General features: G+C 40.8%; 2 protein-coding genes across 2 annotated transcripts in view; both read right to left on the bottom strand.

The window, feature by feature from the left end:
* Positions 1-10,232, bottom strand: part of LOC128640590 (calsyntenin-3-like) — a 145,582-nt gene extending 135,350 nt beyond the window's left edge. The window contains exons 1-2 of the mRNA XM_053693060.1: positions 10,160-10,232; positions 2,158-2,280 (exon numbers count right to left, since the gene is read on the bottom strand). Of these exons, the coding sequence (XP_053549035.1) occupies positions 2,158-2,280; positions 10,160-10,232 (196 nt within the window). The remainder of the gene's footprint in view (positions 1-2,157; positions 2,281-10,159) is intronic.
* LOC128640333 (tyrosine-protein phosphatase non-receptor type 6) overlaps positions 1-14,763 on the bottom strand; it is a 411,611-nt gene that overhangs the window by 327,156 nt on the left and 69,692 nt on the right. The gene's annotated exons all lie outside the window — the stretch shown is intronic.

Here is a 14,763-nt window from a genome sequence, read left to right as displayed (position 1 = left end):
AGGCGTCGAACCAATAAGATATCGCACTAGTCACGGTGGCAATGCACACCACAGGTTGCCATTGTGAGACCTTGATGAACATTAATCTTTTTCAAATAAGCCTCCAGCTTCTTGTTCATCAGATCCTTAAAAGAGCAGCTATCCTCAATAGGAATAGTGGTTCTCTTAGCCAGAGTGGAAATGACCCCTTCGACTTTGGGTACAGTATACCAAGGGTCTTTAATGGAGTCCTTGACAGGAAACATTTTCTTAAAAATGGGAGGCGGGAAAAAGACACCCCTGTTTTCTCCCATTCCTGTGAGATAATCTCCCTAGCAGGGTCCGGCACAGGAAAAACCTCGGAAGTGGAAGGTTCATCAAAGAAACTATCACGTTTACTAGATTTCTTAGGAGTGACAATGACAGGGGTATCGGAGTCATCTAAAGTATCTAAAACCTCCTTTAACAATACACACAGGTGTTCAAGCTTAAATCTGAAGGATACCACCTGAGTCTCAGAAGAAGGAATTATACTGTCCGAATCTGAGATTTCACCCTCAGAAAGTTCCGATGTATCTTCCTCCTCAGACTTATGAGAAAGGGCAACTTGGAAAGCAGAACTGAGGACATGCACCTTACTTTCTGAATGTCTATATTTCCTCTTGCGTTTTCCCTGTAATCTGGGAATGGCAGCTAATGCCGCAGATACCGCTGAAGATACCTGGACAGCAATTTCTGCTTTTAAATAAATTCCACTAGGAGTTATAGAGGAACCATTGATACTTGGGACTGGACAGGAGAAAGCTGAGGAATTATTTTAACAGCACCATTCTGAGAGACATTAGGCTCAAAAATGTTACCTTTATTTTGCAAGGTTTTCTTGACACATGAAGAACAAAATTGCATAGGAGCTGCAATTTGTGCATCTAAACATAATAGGCATGAATTCATGAGAGCAGGCTCTTGCTCCATATCGGACATGTTGTGAAACAGTGAATAAACTTGTACAGATAAGTTTCAAAGATTTTAATATTCAATTAAAATAAGCCAAGGAAAAAATACACTTGAAATTTTATCCCAAATTAGGATCGATCCCCAGCTAAAATTATGTGAGAAAAGTTAAGAAAAAACATTTAATAAACTTCTAAAATACCCCTCAGGCAACGCCACACCTCAATTACTGAGGTGCCTTACCGCTACCAATTAAGACCGGATCACCCAGAAATGGAAAAAAACAACTTTTCCCTTAGAAACGTTATGAAGTAAAGCCAGTCATGTGACCGCAACTGCCACACTCAAATTACTGCTGTGACACAGAGAGGCACTAAAAATAGCTGGACAGTTTAAAATGATGCATTGTTTAATTTTAATGCAAAGGGGAAATGAATAAGCTGCTGAAATAGAAAATTCACACTTACTTTCAGTTTAAACTTGTATTGTTTTATCAAGTAAATATGTGTCAGAAAATAAAGCCTAATAAAAACATTTTACTGTTTCTGTTTAAAAGATTTTAAATGTTAGTCTCACACATGCTACAGTGCCTGCTTCATGTCCCAGTGTAACCCATATGACAGGATTATCTATGTCCCAATAAAAAAGCAGTGTCTTTTAATTTGTTAAGTGCATGGTCTCCCCAACTGGAAGAAAAAGCACTTACCTGCTCCGCTGTCCGGCATGTAGACAGTTAGTTACAAGGTATGAGAAGACACAGTTCTTCACAGAGACCTTTGAAAAAGAAAGAACAGAGTAGCATACTCTGGCTTTCTAAACTAGGGCAGCAATTGTTAGGAAAATGCAGTAAGTACCTCTTTACAAGATCCTAACTGCTTTAAAGCCACCACTATCCAACTGCAAAAAATGACGTGGAATATGGCTATACCCCAAAACTTGCTTGTAAATGAAATAAAAAAATTTCTTCAGACACCTAAACTTCACCTCCTCCATGCACCAAAGGCAAAGAGAATGACTGGGGGTTGTTGGTAAGGAAGTGATTCTTAGCAGTTTAACTGTGGTGCTCTTTGGCCTCCTCCTGCTGTCCAGGAGTGATATTCCCAAAAGTAATTACTCAAGCCGTGGACTCACCATACCTTTGGAAAGAAATTATACACCTGAAGTGTCATGTACATCCCATGTGATATACACACCATTATGTGATATATATACCCCAATGTCATATACCTGCATATCTCAGGGGTGCATCCTTGTCCAAGGCAAACAATGGTGGGTTTAGCAAGACAGTATTGTCATTTTCCATGATAATCCCTTGATACTGAGCCTCTATCCATGGCTTATGCTTGTTACCTGCAACAGTAAAGCAAAGATATTTATATGTTTATATATAGGGGTGACACACACATTAACTTATCTACAGGGCAAAGAAACACACAATGAAATACATACATGTGCACTTGTGCAGAGAAAAACACGACGGAGAAAACAAAACAGACTTACATACATGTGCATACAAACACAGTAACATAAATACATGTACAGACAAACACAGTGACTTATATACATGTGCAGACAAACACAGTGACTTACATAGATGTGCAGATAAACACAGTGACTTATATACATGTGCAGACAAACACAGTAACATATATACATGTGCAGACAAACACAGTGACTTATATACATGTGCAGACAAACACAGTGACTTACATACATGTGCAGACAAAAACAGTGACTTATATACATGTGCAGACAAACACAGTAACATATATACATGTGCAGACAAACACAGTGACTTATATACATGTGCAGATAAACACAGTGACTTACATACACGTGCAGACAAACGCAGTGACTTATACAGGGAGTGCAGAATTATTAGGCAAGTTGTATTTTTGAGGATTAATTTTATTATTGAACAACAACCATGTTCTCAATGAACCCAAAAAACTCATTAATATCAAAGCTGAATATTTTTGGAAGTAGTTTTTAGTTTGTTTTTAGTTTTAGCTATTTTAGGGGGATATCTGTGTGTGCAGGTGACTATTACTGTGCATAATTATTAGGCAACTTAACAAAAAACAAATATATACCCATTTAAATTATTTATTTTTACCAGTGAAACCAATATAACATCTCAACATTCACAAATATACATTTCTGACATTCAAAAACAAAACAAAAACAAATCAGTGACCAATATAGCCACCTTTCTTTGCAAGGACACTCAAAAGCCTGCCATCCATGGATTCTGTCAGTGTTTTGATCTGTTCACCATCAACATTGCGTGCAGCAGCAACCACAGCCTCCCAGACACTGTTCAGAGAGGTGTACTGTTTTCCCTCCTTGTAAATCTCACATTTGATGATGGACCACAGGTTCTCAATGGGGTTCAGATCAGGTGAACAAGGAGGCCATGTCATTAGATTTTCTTCTTTTATACCCTTTCTTGCCAGCCATGCTGTGGAGTACTTGGACGCGTGTGATGGAGCATTGTCCTGCATGAAAATCATGTTTTTCTTGAAGGATGCAGACTTCTTCCTGTACCACTGCTTGAAGAAGGTGTCTTCCAGAAACTGGCAGTAGGACTGGGAGTTGAGCTTGACTCCATCCTCAACCCGAAAAGGCCCCACAAGCTCATCTTTGATGATACCAGCCCAAACCAGTACTCCACCTCCACCTTGCTGGCGTCTGAGTCGGACTGGAGCTCTCTGCCCTTTACCAATCCAGCCACGGGCCCATCCATCTGGCCCATCAAGACCCACTCTCATTTCATCAGTCCATAAAACTGAAAAATCAGTCTTGAGATATTTCTTGGCCCAGTCTTGACATTTCAGCTTGTGTGTCTTGTTCAGTGGTGGTCGTCTTTCAGCCTTTCTTACCTTGGCCATGTCTCTGAGTATTGCACACCTTGTGCTTTTGGGCACTCCAGTGATGTTGCAGCTCTGAAATATGGCCAAACTGGTGGCAAGTGGCATCTTGGCAGCTGCACGCTTGACTTTTCTCAATTCATGGGCAGTTATTTTGCGCCTTGGTTTTTCCACACGCTTCTTGCGACCCTGTTGACTATTTTGAATGAAACGCTTGATTGTTCGATGATCACGCTTCAGAAGCTTTGCAATTTTAAGAGTGCTGCATCCCTCTGCAAGATATCTCACTATTTTTGACTTTTCTGAGCCTGTCAAGTCCTTCTTTTGACCCATTTTGCCAAAGGAAAGGAAGTTGCCTAATAATTATGCACACCTGATATAGGGTGTTGATGTCATTAGACCACACCCCTTCTCATTACAGAGATGCACATCACCTAATATGCTTAATTGGTAGTAGGCTTTCGAGCCTATACAGCTTGGAGTAAGACAACATGCATAAAGAGGATGATGTGGTCAAAATACTCATTTGCCTAATAATTCTGCACTCCCTGTATACATGTGCAGATAAACACAGTGACTTATATACATGTGCAGACAAACACAGTAACATATATACATGTGCAGACAAACACAGTGACTTATATACATGTGCAGATAAACACAGTGACTTACATACATGTGCAGACAAACACAGTGACTTATATACATGTGCAGACAAACACAGTGACTTATATACATGTGCAGATAAACACAGTAACATATATACATATGCAGACAAACACAGTGACTTGTATACATGTGCAGACAAACACAGTAACATATATACATGTGCAGACAAACACAGTGACTTATATACATGTGCAGATAAACACAGTGACTTACATACATGTGCAGATAAACACAGTGGCTTACATACATGTGCAGACAAACACAGTGACTTATATACATGTGCAGACAAACACAGTGCCTTACATACATGTGCAAACACAGTGACTTACATACATGTGCAGACAAACACAGTGACTTACATACATGTGCAGACAAACACAGTGACTTATATACATGTGCAAACAAACACAATAACATATATACTTGTGCAGACAAACACAGTGACATATACATGTGCAGACAAACACAGTGACGTGCATACATGTGCAGACAAACACAGTGACTTACATACATGTGCAGACAAAAACAGTGACTTATATACATGTGCAGACAAACACAGTGACATGTGTCGGCAAATGCAGTGACATACATACATGTGCAGACTGTAACTGTTTCCCAGTCACATACATGGACAATATGGGATACAGCACCCTATATTGGTCACTGTAACTGTTTCCCTGTCACATACATGCACATCATATAACACAGCGCCTTCTTTTGGTTGCAATTTCACCACCAAAATGTGTACAGGAGAGAAAGTACTAATTTACATATATTTGCATAGGTTGAAAATGCAAACAGATGGCAATTATTTGTACTGTTTAGAACACCTGAATTCTCCTTCCTGTTGGCAAATTTATATTTCCTAATTAAATTGTTTGCTAAATGTTTTTCTATGTTTATGTTTTATGAAGTGTGTGTCACCATAACCTTACTGTTTTTTTGTAGAAGCTAGTCCTGGGTGAAATAATTTAAAGGCGGTAATGGAATTTAAGATGGACAATTTTGCTTGGAACTTCCATAGATATCGAAGAGTGAGGTAAGAGCATAGCTTTCTAGCTGCACCAGTCTTGGCAAAGGGGACCATGCCTGACCAGAAGTGGCAGAGGAGAACATACCAGCCTAGAAGTGGCAGAGGAGAGAGAGACTATACCTGACAGGAGACCATACCTGCCTACAAGTGGCAGAGGAGAGTGAGACAATACCTGACAGGAGACCATACCTGCCTAAAAGTGGCAGAGGAGAGTGAGACAATACCTGACAGGAGACCATACCTGCCTACAAGTGGCAGAGGAGACCATACCTGACTAGGAGTGGCAGAGGAGAGAGAGACTATACCTGACAGAAGACCATACCTGCCTAGAAGTGGCAGAGGAGAGAGAGACTATACCTGACAGAAGACCATACCTGCCTAGAAGTGGCAGAGGAGAGAGAGACTATACCTGACAGAAGACCATACCTGCCTAGAAGTGGCAGAGGAGAGTGAGACAATACCTGACAGAAGACCATACCTGCCTAGAAGTGGCAGAGGAGAGTGAGACAATACCTGACAGAAGACCATACCTGCCTAGAAGTGGCAGAGGAGAGAGAGACTATACCTGACAGAAGACCATACCTGCCTAGAAGTGGCAGAGGAGAGTGAGACAATACCTGACAGAAGACCATACCTGCCTAAAAGTGGCAGAGGAGAGTGAGACAATACCTGACAGGAGACCATACCTGCCTACAAGTGGCAGAGGAGAGTGAGACAATACCTGACAGAAGACCATACCTGCCTACAAGTGGCAGAGGAGACCATACCTGACTAGGAGTGGCAGAGGAGAGAGAGACTATACCTGACAGAAGACCATACCTGCCTACAAGTGGCAGAGGAGAGAGAGACTATACCTGACAGAAGACCATACCTGCCTACAAGTGGCAGAGGAGAGAGAGACTATACCTGACAGAAGACCATACCTGCCTACAAGTGGCAGAGGAGACCATACCTGACTAGGAGTGGCAGAGGAGAGTGAGACAATACCTGACAGAAGACCATACCTGCCTAGAAGTGGCAGAGGAGACCATACCTGACTAGGAGTGGCAGAGGAGAGAGAGACCATACCTGACAGGAGACCATACCTGACTAGGAGTGGCAGAGGAGACCATACCTGACAGGAGTGGCAGAGGAGAGAGAGACCATACCTGACAGGAGACCATACCTGCCTAGAAGTGGCAGAGGAGACCATACCTGACTAGGAGTGGCAGAGGAGAGAGACCATACCTGACAGGAGACCATACCTGCCTAGAAGTGGCAGAGGAGACCATACCTGACTAGGAGTGGCAGAGGAGAGAGAGACCATACCTGACAGGAGACCATACCTGACAGGAGACCATACCTCTACAATGCCAAAACAGGTAAAAAAGGCATAAGTGGTAAGTGACAGGCAAAATTAGGCAGGAAAAAATAGGTCAGACGCGTTTCCTATGTCATAAGCATGTTTCTCCTCAGTGACCATACTTAATACCCACAACACACTGCTTTATAAACCCTTAAGCTAGACACACCCAATAAATGGCTGTCCAATCAAAAGCCAATCTGTTACAAAAGCAGTCTGCAGAGGGCAAAGTGAAGGGGGAAAAAAAAGAAAAAAGAAAAAGAAAGAGAAGTAGGTAAAAAGAAAGGACATTATTAATACACATTAACAGACCAAGTTAAACACATAGGTAAACTGACATCACAATGTACTAATTAAATTATACTTGATCAGTGTAAAGTCACTTTTTATAAAAATAAAAAATAACAAATAACAAATATAAGCAATGATGCTAAGGATGTAAAGAGACATTGTTTCAAAAAACAATTCAAAAAGAGGAAAAAATAACTTATTGATCTACATATAACTTCACATCCCATTCTGAATTTAACCCATCTGGCATTCTAGTATCCAACTGAAAAATCCAATAAACTTCTCTTTTACTGAGAGTTATACCTCTATTACCCCCTCTTGGGTGCCTTGGAATCAGTTGGATCGCTTGGAATGTCAGCAGGGAGCTGTCAGAATTATGATGTTTGAAATGCAGGGAGATGGGAGTAGTGGACTCAGGATCTTCAATTGAGCGTAAGTGCTCAAGAAAGCGATCTTTAAGAGCACGTGTCGTTTGTCCAACATACTGCCTGAAACAACCCCTGCAGGTCAAAAGATATATGACATAGCAAGAGTTGCAAGTCATATGCTCCCGAATTTCAAAGTGTTTTTGATTCTTGGTAGATAAAAAACTTGTACCAAAAGAAGCATAGGAGCAGGATTTACATCTTCTGCTCCCACACTTAAAGAATCCTGGCTTAATAGAGAGCCAATTTTTGTTAGACTGTGTCCGTGGCAGCATTGAAGGTGACAATAAATTGCCCAAAGTATGAGCCTTGTGTGATACAAAGTGATAAAAAGTGACTTTACACTGATCAAGTATAATTGAATTAGTACATTGTGATGTCAGTTTACCTATGTGTTTAACTTGGTCTGTTAATGTGTATTAATAATGTCCTTTCTTTTTACCTACTTCTCTTTCTTTTTCTTTTTTATTTTTTTTCCCCCTTCACTTTGCCCTCTGCAGACTGCTTTTGTAACAGATTGGCTTTTGATTGGACAGCCATTTATTGGGTGTGTCCGGCTTAAGGGTTTATAAAGCAGTGTGTTGTGGGTATTAAGTATGGTCACTGAGGAGAAACATGCTTATGACATAGGAAACGCGTCTGACCTATTTTTTCCTGCCTAATTTTGCCTGTCACTTACCACTTATGCCTTTTTTACCTGTTTTGGCATTGTATGGATATTTACCTATTATATTGAGCATTTGTTTGTGCTAAACAATAAACAGGTATTTCACTGCTTACCATTGTTTGCTTTTCTCAGCTTTACTGGGTGCGCTGATTGTTGGTGTTGTTCTATTATTTGAGCGTGGATGGAATCGCTCTTTTCTCCGCACCAGGACAGCTGAGTATTCTGAGAACACGTCACCACTACGTCAAGGGTGTGTGTCTGACTACGTGAAGCGCACTGATCGTCGGGGACTTTACTCACAGTTAGTGTTTGAATGTTTGAGCGCTTCCCGGTTGCTGCATACAGAAGACCATACCTGCCTAGAAGTGGCAGAGGAGACCATACCTGCCTAGAAGTGGCAGAGGAGAGAGAGACTATACCTGACAGGAGACCATACCTGCCTAGAAGTGGCAGAGGAGAGTGAGACAATACCTGACAGGAGACCATACCTGCCTAGAAGTGGCAGAGAAGAGAGAGACCATACCTGACAGGAGACCATACCTGCCTAGAAGTGGCAGAGGAGACCATACCTGCCTAGAAGTGGCAGAGGAGAGAGAGACTATACCTGACAGGAGACCATACCTGCCTAGAAGTGGCAGAGGAGAGTGAGACAATACCTGACAGGAGACCATACCTGCCTAGAAGTGGCAGAGGAGAGTGAGACAATACCTGACAGGAGACCATACCTGCCTAGAAGTGGTAGAGCAGACCATACCTGACTAGGAGTGGCAAAGGAGAGAGACCATATCTGACAGGAGAACATACCTGCCTAGAAGTGGTAGAGCAGACCATACCTGACTAGGAGTGGCAGAGAAGAGAGAGACCATACCTGACAGGAGACCATACCTGCCTAGAAGTGGCAGAGGAGACCATACCTGCCTAGATGTGGCAGAGGAGACCATACCTTACTAGGAGTGGCAGAGGAGAGTGAGACCATACCTGACAGGAGACCATACCAGCCTAGAAGTGGCAGAGGAGACCATACCAGCCTAGAAGAAGCAGTAAAGCAGAGGAGACTATGATAGCTGCCTAAGAGCCCTCAAAGACCAGCCCAGCTTGGGGAGATACAGCTGCTGGCCCCAGTCTCAGCATCGATAGCTCTGGTCCCACTATCAAGGTTCCATCCCTGGGTTTGATGCACATCATATAACACAGCGCCTTCTTTTGGTTGCAATTTCACCACCAAAATGTGTACAGGAGAGAAAGTACTAATTTACATATATTTGCATAGGTTAAAAATGCAAACAGATGGCAATTATTTGTACTGTTTAGAACACCTGAATTCTCCTTCCTGTTGGCAAATTTATATTTCCTAATTAAATTGTTTGCTAAATGTTTTTCTATGTTTATGTTTTATGAAGTGTGTGTCACCATAACCTTACTGTTTTTTTGTAGAAGCTAGTCCTGGGTGAAATAATTTAAAGGCGGTAATGGAATTTAAGATGGACAATTTTGCTTGGAACTTCCATAGATATCGAAGAGTGAGGTAAGAGCATAGCTTTCTAGCTGCACCAGTCTTGGCAAAGGGGACCATGCCTGACCAGAAGTGGCAGAGGAGAACCTACCAGCCTAGAAGTGGCAGAGGAGAGTGAGACAATACCTGACAGAAGACCATACCTGCCTAGAAGTGGCAGAGGAGACCATACCTGACTAGGAGTGGCAGAGGAGAGAGAGACCATACCTGACAGGAGACCATACCGGCCTAGAAGTGGCAGAGGAGAGTGAGACAATACCTGACAGGAGACCATACCTGCCTAGAAGTGGCAGAGGAGACCATACCTGACTAGGAGTGGCAAAGGAGAGAGACCATATCTGACAGGAGACCATACCTGCCTAGAAGTGGTAGAGGAGACCATACCTGACTAGGAGTGGCAGAGAAGAGAGAGACCATACCTGACAGGAGACCACACCTGCCTAGAAGTGGTAGAGGAGACCATACCTGCCTAGAAGTGGTAGAGGAGACCATACCTGACTAGGAGTGGCAGAGAAGAGAGAGACCATACCTGACAGGAGACTATACCTGCCTAGAAGTGGCAGAGGAGACCATACCTGCCTAGATGTGGCAGAGGAGACCATACCTGACTAGGAGTGGCAGAGGAGAGTGAGACCATACCTGACAGGAGACCATACCAGCCTAGAAGTGGCAGAGGAGACCATACCAGCCTAGAAGAAGCAGTAAAGCAGAGGAGACTATGATACCTGCCTAAGAGCCCTCAAAGACCAGCCCAGCTTGGGGAGATACAGCTGCTGGCCCCAGTCTCAGCATCGATAGCTCTGGTCCCACTATCAAGGTTCCATCCCTGGGTTTGGACAGAGGAAGGATGACCCCCTAGCAAAGATACTGCTGCATTCCACTTGCCTCAGGGGACAAATACCGGAGCTCCGCTACACAGGCAAGCACAGTGACTTACAAACGTGCATAGAAACAATGTGACATATTTACATGTGCAGACAAACACAGTGACTTATACACATGGAGGAGAAACACACAATGCCTTATTTATATGGAGAAAACACACAGTGATATATACATTGAGGAGACACACAGTGACTTATTTATATGGTGGCGACACAGTGCATGGAGGAGACACACACAGCAACTTATATACATAGAGGAGACACACAGTGACATGGACATTGGGAAGTCACACACAGTGATTTATGGACATTGGGAAGTCACACACAGCAACTTGTATACATAGAGGAGACACACACAGCGACTTATATACATGGAGGAGATACACACACAGCGACTTATATACATGGAGGAGACACACACACAGCGACTTATATACATGGAGGAGACACACACAGCGACTTATGTACATGGAGGAGACACACACAGTGACTTATGTACATGGAGGAGACACACACAGTGACTTATGTACATGGAGGAGACACACACAGTGACTTATGTACATGGAGGAGACACACACAGCGACTTATATACATGGAGGAGACACACACAGCGACTTATGTACATGGAGGAGACACACACAGTGACTTATGTACATGGAGGAGACACACACAGTGATTTATGTACATGGAGGAGACACACACAGGGACTTATGTACATGCAGGAGACACACACAGTGACTTATGTACATGGAGGAGACACACACAGTGACTTATGTACATGGAGGAGACACACACAGTGACTTATGTACATGGAGGAGACACACACAGTGACTTATGTACATGGAGGAGACACACACAGTGACTTATGTACATGGAGGAGACACACACAGTGACTTATGTACATGGAGGAGACACACACAGTGACTTATGTACATGGAGGAGACACACACAGTGACTTATCTACATGGAGGAGACACACACAGGGACTGATATACATAGAGAAGACACACACAGTGACTTATAAACATAGGAGACACACAATGACTTATGTACATAGAGGACACACACAGTACTTTTGTAAATAGAGCAACTGTCACACATTTAGGGGCCGAATTATCAACAACAGTTATAAAGCAGCGGCCTAAAGACTACTGCTCCTTAACTCGTACGCCTCCTCTGAGGCTGCGGACATCAATCCGTCCGATCCTATACGGTCGGGCTGATTGAAACCCCTCGCTGCGAATCTGCAGGGGGCGGCATTGCACAAGCAGTTCACAAGAACTGCTTGTGTAATGATAAATGCCGACAGTGTATGCTGTCGGCATTTATCGATGTGTGGCAGGCATGATACGCTATATCATATCATGTCCGTAGGCAGTTTAGTAAATTGGCCCCCTAGACACAAGATCTCATACTTGTAGTCAGTGTGACACGTGGTTTGTAAAGTATGACATTGGTTCTTTGTGTACAGCTGACTATTAAGGCAGATTGTGCCATTGTATTGTAATAGAAGTATCTTTTCAGGGGCACTTACTCTCTTTATATAAAGACACCGGAATGAAATATAACCATACTTCTGTGCGCACTGGAGATCTCTCACATGCTGGATCTGTGACAATCCTACAGACGGTTCCTGAGGCCATCGCACAACTGAGCGGCTGAGCTGCAGATGTGAATATCTTGGTGACATTCTGGGGCAGCAGAATAATAAGACAATTGAAATGAAACTCTGTCACTTAAAAAATGTTGTGCCATGGTGTGATCAGTTTATCGGACGAGCGGTGTGCAACATTCTACCGAGGATTTGCAGGGTTTTCAGACCAGCGAGTCTCTATTATTATTTTTTACTTAGTACCATGAACATGCGCCCCATACTTCACACTGAGCCCCTCGTCAGGGCTAACCTAGCGCCTGGCTGTACACGACTTTCTGATGCATCCAAATCAGCAGCCTTGACCGCTATTTCTCCTGCACGGTGGTGTATCTCGGCTGTACACTAAGCTTTTCTATAATGCTTGCGGTTTCATGCACGCTTATTTCCTGTATTCATAAAACAAAGTTGTTTTCTAACTTTATGAAACATTTAAATGTTAAAATCAGACTTTTAATCTGTGAACTTTGTACACAACTAAAATACAGTCAGGAGAAATCACACAATTACAGAGGAGGATATGAGATTGTTAAACGCACATAAACTAATATTAGGTTAGATTACTAACTGTAGCGCACAAGTGATATGGCCTGTATTTCTTGGATTTTTGCACGTAATGGAAATATTGAGCGTATTACAAGCTGAATGTAAACGCGGTCACTTGAGCGCAATCAAATTTAACAAGCGTTGGGTTAGTGCAACTTCAGCGCTCTGGTTAATTGTTACACGAGACAAAAAAGTTGTAGAAACACATCAAAAATACATTTAACAGTTACTCATAATAACACCATTTAATAAAAAATGTTTTTTTTTGTTGTTTTTTTTAAATTGCATTAAAAATGTATAAGGGCTAAAAGATATGAGGTCTCAGGTGTTAGGAAAAAAAGGCTGAAAAGGGTTTAACATAGAGATACATACATGTCTAAATATGTGTATATATACTGTATATATATAAATAAATTCCACTGAGTGAATCCACCCTCCTGGGCCAACTGCCTGGGTGCAAAAATGGAAGTAATATAAAACAAGATGATGCACTCACAGGTCCTTGTTTCAAAGTGTCAAAGCAATTTAATTGACGTTTTGGGGAACAGCACGTCCCCTTCATCAGAATGTTTTATATATAAATATATATATATACACACAGATGTATTTATATGGGTATATATGTATTAACAGACATATAATATACACACAGATGTATTTATATGGGTATATATGTATTAACAGACATATAATATACACACAGATGTATTTATATGGGTATATATGTATTAACAGACATATAATATACACACAGATGTATTTATATGGGTATATATGTATTAACAGACATATAATATACACACAGATGTATTTATATGGGTATATATGTATTAACAGACATATAATATACACACAGATGTATTTATAAGGGTATATATGTATTAACAGACATATAATATACACACAGATGTATTTATATGGGTATATATGTATTAACAGACATATAATATACACACAGATGTATTTATATGGGTATATATGTATTAACAGACATATAATATACACACAGATGTATTTATATGGGTATATATGTATTAACAGACATATAATATACACACAGATGTATTTATATGGGTATATATGTATTAACAGACATATAATATACACACAGATGTATTTATATGGGTATATATGTATTAACAGACATATAATATACACACAGATGTATTTATATGGGTATATATGTATTAACAGACATATAATATACACACAGATGTATTTATATGGGTATATATGTATTAACAAACATATAATATACACACACACACACACATATATATATATATACACACAGATGTATTTATATGGGTATATATGTATTAACAGACATATAATATACACACAGATGTATTTATATGGGTATATATGTATTAACAGACATATAATACACACACACACACACACACATATATATATATATATATACACACAGATGTATTTATATGGGTATATATTTATTAACAGACATATAATATACACACACACACACATATATATATATATATATACACACAGATGGATTTATATGGGTATATATGTATTAACAGACATATAATATACACACACACACATATATATATATATACACATATGTATTTATATGGGTATATATGTATTAACAGACATATAATATACACACAGATGTATTTATATGGGTATATATGTATTAACAGACATATAATATACACTGTGACAAGGTGGCCGAGCTTTTGGCTTTAGCAATAAGGAATAGTTCATTTGATTAAAAAACAAACAATTTATTTGTTACACAGCAGGTTTCACATAATTAGCTTTTGACAAAACAAAACAAACACCTACTCCTAACTCAGGATGGAAACTAAACTTTAAAGGATTCCTAACTATATTACTGGGGCATCTAAACTGTCCCCAGTAAACAACTGCTTTATAGAAAAAACAATCACCTAGATTACAAGTTTTGCAT

Source organism: Bombina bombina, chromosome 9, assembly GCF_027579735.1.
Source record: "Bombina bombina isolate aBomBom1 chromosome 9, aBomBom1.pri, whole genome shotgun sequence".
In the NCBI taxonomy this organism is placed as follows: Eukaryota; Metazoa; Chordata; class Amphibia; order Anura; family Bombinatoridae; genus Bombina; species Bombina bombina.
This window is presented reverse-complemented; position numbering and strand designations above follow the sequence as displayed.